The sequence below is a fragment of the Oreochromis aureus genome, linkage group 20, assembly GCF_013358895.1.
Source record: "Oreochromis aureus strain Israel breed Guangdong linkage group 20, ZZ_aureus, whole genome shotgun sequence".
In the NCBI taxonomy this organism is placed as follows: domain Eukaryota; kingdom Metazoa; phylum Chordata; class Actinopteri; order Cichliformes; family Cichlidae; genus Oreochromis; species Oreochromis aureus.
The window spans coordinates 16,354,510-16,360,509 of NC_052961.1; the positions used below are offsets into that span (position 1 = coordinate 16,354,510).

Genomic DNA, 6,000 nt, shown 5'->3' on the forward strand with positions numbered 1-6,000 from the left:
AAGACAGAATACATGTGTGTGACTGAGAGGGAGTAAAGGTGAGGATGCAAGGAGAAGAGGTAATGAAGGCGACAAATATAGGAGGTGGCAGAGAAAATGTTAAGATTTTCATTTGTGGTGACTAGGATGGACAAGATTAGAAATGAGTCTACTGGAGGGCCAGCTTACGTTGAGTGGTTTGGAGACAAAGTTAGAAAGACAAGGCTGAGATGGACATGCGCAGATACAAGAAGGAAGAGGAAGGAAAGAGGAAGACCACAGAGATTCGTGGATGTAGCGAAGGAGAGCATGCCTAGGTTTGGTGAGACAGAGGACGATGCTGGGGGAAAGGGTGAGATGGAGGCGCTATGGCGACACCTACAGGCAGCATGCAAAAGACGAAGTGCAAATATAGATAATATACAATACTATACACATACACAAATCATATAATATATCTATATAATTATTCTATTATACATAAACAATTTATAACATTTTAAATATATTAATTAATGTAGTTATTTATAGAGGGGAAATTAAAAGTAGACGGACACAAATGTGTTTCATGGTACTGTTTCCGTCCGGAGCAAGAAATTTGTGGCACAACTTCCACCATACGAACGACTCGAAACGTCAACAGCTGGATGTATGAAGTGTGGCTGTGAGAAAGGCTATTACACCGAAGATACTAACACAGTGTAGCTTTAAATGTTTTTGCCATGTTTTTCAGTCATGGAGATTCGCATCTATTGAAAGCATTAGCGTCAAAGCAGCAGCGGCTCTCTGTGTTAGACCTTTTGGGGAAATCCGTTTGAGTGATCTGCATTTAACAGGTGAGAGCTGAGTTTAGTTATTTAATTTGTTAGTAGATTCACGTTAAGTACTCCTTAAAAGACATGGCCAGCAGCAGCAGTGGTAGTGTGGACATGGATCCAGATGTTGCCCTGAGGCTTTTCGAGGAGGGAGCTACCCTCGTGCTGCTGGGTGTTCCTCAGGGTACAGAGCTCGGAATCGACTGCAAGAGTTGGCAAGTGGGTCCTCGTTTCCGGGGTGTTAAAATGATCCCCCCTGGTCTGCACTTCCTCCACTACTGCTCGTCAGGCTATGGAGGACAAATTGGCCCGAAGACAGGCCTCTTCCTCTCTCTCAAACCCAAAGAGATCATACTGGCCAACTGGGACGCCAAGGAAGAAGATCTGGACTTCTCAGCCTCCAAGAATGAAGAGGAGTTGAGTCGGGTTCGTGCCAGCTTGCGAGAGCTGGATCCTTACCTGGGCCCCTATCCCTATGAGGTGATGAGGAAGTGGGTGTCCCTCACTGACCGAATCAGTGAGGAAATGGCCAAAAACTTGCAGCCTCTCTCAGGTCGGGTATGTGCATTCAGTGACGTGATTCCCGAGCTTCAGTTCACACACACCAAAGACAGGGCGGAGCAGCCGAGGAATGACACGGCCTGTCAGAGCATGAAAGAGGGGCTTGACAGGCTCCCCAAGATGAAACAGAGGGAGGGTACGGAGTTGCGCTTCTCTGTCATCCCTAAGAAGACCTACCCTCCCGGGGCTACGCCGGCTGAGATCACCAAGTGCAGCATGGACCTGAGCTACGCCCTGGAGACGGTGCTGGAGAAGAACCACATGCAGGAGGCTCTTAACGTGCTAGGTATGTATCACATTTGTTAAAAATGGGTTACTCTTGGATTCATTATGCAAGAAAAAGTACTGACATTTATCCCCTCTCTCAGGTGAGCTGCAGTTTGCCTTTGTGTGTTTTCTCTTTGGAAATGTGTACGAGGGCTTCGAGCACTGGAAGTGCCTCCTCGCTCTGCTGTGCCGCTCAGAGGAGTCCATTCTGAAGCGCAAGGACCTCTACCTGGGGCTCATCGCCGTGCTCTACCACCAGCTTGGAGAAATACCTCCTGATTTTTTTGTTGACATTGTATCTCAGAACAACTTCCTTACCTCCACGCTGCAGGTACATGCACAAATCAGACTATAGTGTTTGTCACTTGAGGCTTCTTTATATACAACTAAATAATATATATATTCATCTCACTGGTGCAAAATTTATTTTAGATGTCCACCAAGATGTTGTGATATTAAAAAGTTGAAAAAATGTGTTGTGCAAACTAATCTTAAGTAATTTAGGTTCCATTAACCAGTATCACACTTTTCAACCACCAAGCCAGAAGATCAGGCTTTTACTTGCTCCTTGTGTGACTTTATTGGCCCACAAAAATGACAGTTTAATTTCAAGATTATGCTATAGGAACATATCATCATTTATTAGTAGATTCAAGCTTTGTATTCTGACTACATTGTGATCTGTGGACAGAATTAGAATAAATAAACAAATGGAAGTCAAAGCAGCTTAAAAACATTGTTTTTCTTTGCATTCAGTCGATCATTTCAGTCAGCTCTCTTCATGGGTAAATCGGTCATTGGAAACGCCGTCACTGGTCCAAATGGGTCAGCAGCTGGGCTATCAACTTGCCCAGCAGAGTTTTCTGCTGGCCTTGGGCCATTGGCCTGTTGGTTATGTTGAACCCTGCATTTGTGCTATTTAAACCCCAGTGGGGATTAAAGTGCACAGCAAGCCCAGGTTAAAAAAATTATAAAGATAAGATATCTTTATAAAATTATAAAGATAATAATTCCCATGCAATGAGAAAGGGATGTTTTAATTGCCAATGTCTTGAATACCTTTCACAACACTATTTTTATTTGGCTGATATCTGAGGACAGGTTATAAATCAATCCGTATAACATACGTTCATAATCCTGAATGATCTCCACGACACACAGAAATGCTTGCAAACAGAAAATGGGCCACAGTATCAAAGCATCACTTGAATTGAATCACATTTACAGTTACCAGTTTATAAAATTGTTGAATTAATTTTTTGTCACAGGATTTTTTCCAGTTTGCCATTGGGCCTGGTGTAGATGCCACCCTGCGTAAGAGAGCAGAGAAATTCAAAGCCCACCTGACCAAGAAGTTCAGATGGGATTTCGATTCAGACTTGGACGACTGTGAACCTGTTGTGGTGGAGCTGCCTGAAGGTGTTACAGTCGACTGAAACTACTCAATGGACTGTGCTCACTGAGAAAAAGGAACACAGAAGGAGAGCCACAAAGTATCTTATGCTAGAGTCACACTGGGGAAAACAGTAGGTGGAGACGACAGCACGGCCAAACATTTTTGCAACTGACTGATCTCATTGGCTTTAAAATAGTTGCTTTGAAGATGGCGACCAAGTCTGTGATCACTTGCAGACAGTCGCTATTTTTAAAGTGGCTTTGGTGATGGTGATAAAATGTCAATACACACAAATTCACATTATGTACTTATATTAGGAGTGCAACTATGGCCTCATAGATTTGAAGCATAAATTCAGACATTTCTGCACGAATGGTAACGCAGCTGCTGCAGGATGATGATTCCAGCTGCAGAGTCACATAAGCTTTTGGCAGCCTCACATTTAAATTAGCAGCTGGGAAACAGTTGCAGAGAGATGTAGTGAAGTCTGGTTCTGACTCAGAAGGATTGTGTTGTGTTGAATCTGTTTGTGTTTATGAATTAGACAACACACTTTCTCCAGTCTGTGAGAGTGATTGCAGACAGAACCTATTTAGTCACTCAGAGGCTGAGCGTGTTGTTGGTCACTGCGACTACTTCCAGCTGTTTGCTACCATCATTGTCTTTCTCCTAATTACAAGGAATCCTCATAATGTTAGTTTGTGTAGCTCTATTAGTTCTTTTGCAGAGTGCATTGAAATGATCACCTCTGAACTGCACTACACCTGTGAAAAAAGCATACACACAAGATGTACAAGGTTTTCTAAAAGGGTTGGAAAGTATAGGTTTTGTAACTCATAAAGTAATGATTTTCTTGTTAAAGTACTGCTTCGTTAAATTTTGTTTTTATGTTATTTTTTTACTGTAATCAATTTAATAAAAACAGCACTTCTGAAACAAAATATCCGCCTGTGTCTGGTGGTTTCTGTCACTGTTGTTTATCATTAATGAACTTTTCAATACTTGCTACCATGTCTTTTCTCTTTCTCCTCCACTAGATGGCGCACATAGGCCTTATTTACAGCTTGAAAGCTGCTCTATAACACCATATTTGCAGATTGTCAGTTCCACAATTGATAAAAGCTGCTGTTTTTGGTGGGAAGGACTTGCAAGAAGAATTTCATACAATTTATCAGCTTTGATAAGTTTTTTTCTCTTCAAGGAGAGCAAAAAGAAAAAAAAAAGGTGCTGCAATCATGATGACATGGATGACTGGGATAAGAGCTTTTTTTGTTAATCGACCTTTTCTTCTTCCACCATCCCTCTTAACACTTATCTTCAAATATCTATATAAGATTATCTAGAGAGGTATATGCAGTTACAACTCCTATATAGTTTACCCATACCTTTCAGCTCCATCCCTTCAGTTACAATGGTGGACATCACAGACTGTGCTCTCCTGTTGGTTCATTGATCTGTTCACCCGTTAATCTTGCTCTTTGCACTTCTTGAACCCTTTTCTCTTCAGCTGGACCTCTCTTATTTGACGTGCCCTGGCTCCATGAACCAATCTATAGCTATAAAGCTGTTTTGAAAAGGACAAAAGTCATTTAATGCTATTATGGGAATCAATAGAGTCTGAGCCCGTTGCTGGAGATCTAAATGCCAATACAAGAAATCCATTCTCTTCCAGGAAGACAGCTGGTATTGTGAAAGTGATGGTAATAGTGGGCTTTACACTGAAAACTCCCCTTTGAAGATTTATGCAACCCTTTAAAGAAGATCAGTTCATGTTTGTGGTCCGCTGTGAGACCACTGGGGCCCTGTGCTGGTTGTTATTTTCCTTTTTAAATGCAATTAAATGGCGACTATGGCTTGGAAAACATGGCGGAAACTTATCAGCACAACATGGAAGGAAAATGTATGCCAGTGATTTGTAAATGTATTTTCCTCTCCGGAGATGAAATACTGTACATTGTTGATGAAGACAGTCGCAGAAACGACTCTGCTGGGATGTCCTTGGCATTCCAGCCCCTCTATTAGTGCTGGAATTACAGTGTATAGGAATTCAGCGGACAACTCACTAAGGGTCCAGTTTTTCCATGCCACATGCACCCCTTCACCCTCAGTGAAGGCTCTCCTTCTGTGTTTCCTGGTATGGCAACCATTTTCCTTCTAATCTCTCTTATTTGTTTTGTTTGGTGTGGCCACATAGAGAAACAGACTGCACTGACTGTGCAGAGCTTCAAAAGCCTAGCAGGCCCTGTCAGTCATGGTGGAGCTTTCTCGCCATCAGATGTGAGCTGCCCATTTCCATGGGGCTCACAGGCCGCTCACTCTGCCAGTGTAAACACAGGCCCCTCTGTTTCTTTTTCAGTCACTCGCCCACTCGCCTCCCCTCTTCACGACAGAAAGGAGGATAGCGCTTAGTGTGTGCGACGACTTGACAGTCGGTGGACTGGATGTGATGAATTCATTGTGGATTAAACAAACCAGGAGTTTGATCATGCGCGTACTGAACTGCTAAATTACGAACTCTTATTTCGGACATTTGGGATAAACAGTTACGTTTTGCCGTCCCCGTGGTGTAAAGTCAGAGATCAACTAGGAAATGTAAAAAATATAAGGATCCGCAGAATCACTGCTAAATGGCAAATGATTTCCTTTATATCTTTGTTGATTTATTATTTTTTAATTTCAGGTGGTGATTTCCTTTGTTCTCCCTCCCTGTGTGTACACACGGTGATGTCTGCATGTTTCCAGGACTATTTTGAGCTATAGCAGAAGGCATAAACTGAATAAAAACTAGTTAAAAAGTAGGATTTCAGTCATTGTTTGCATCCCAAAGTTATATGTAAGGATAAATAGAGATCCAGAAGTGGAAAGGCTGTTTGCTCTGCATCAACCCTGGTTTTGCTGATATAAAAATGCAAGCAAATATTCCAGATGAAGGCGAAATGACCGGCTCTCATAAACCAAAACTGGTGTCAGAAAAAGTTTGAT

At 42.2% G+C, this 6,000-nt stretch overlaps 1 protein-coding gene across 1 annotated transcript; it reads left to right on the forward strand.

Moving 5' to 3' along the window:
• The first annotated feature begins 570 nt into the window (after positions 1-570).
• On the forward strand, positions 571-3,951 carry aar2 (AAR2 splicing factor). The gene is made up of 3 exons (XM_031745524.2): positions 571-1,641; positions 1,724-1,953; positions 2,891-3,951. Exons 1-3 carry the CDS (start codon positions 879-881, stop codon positions 3,056-3,058), a joined length of 1,161 nt encoding a protein of 386 aa, XP_031601384.1. The 5' UTR covers positions 571-878; the 3' UTR covers positions 3,059-3,951.
• The last annotated feature ends 2,049 nt before the right edge of the window (positions 3,952-6,000 follow it).

What these genes read in the sequence shown, in the direction of transcription:
- aar2 (XM_031745524.2), top strand. Translation starts at nt 879, where the DNA reads ATGGCCAGCAGCAGCAGTGGTAGTGTGGACATGGATCCAGATGTTGCC. An exon ending in GGAGGCTCTTAACGTGCTAG is followed by an intron (nt 1,642 to 1,723) that starts GTATGTATCACA and finishes CCCCTCTCTCAG; the next exon opens with GTGAGCTGCAGTTTGCCTTT. An exon ending in TCCTTACCTCCACGCTGCAG is followed by an intron (nt 1,954 to 2,890) that starts GTACATGCACAA and finishes TTTTTGTCACAG; the next exon opens with GATTTTTTCCAGTTTGCCAT.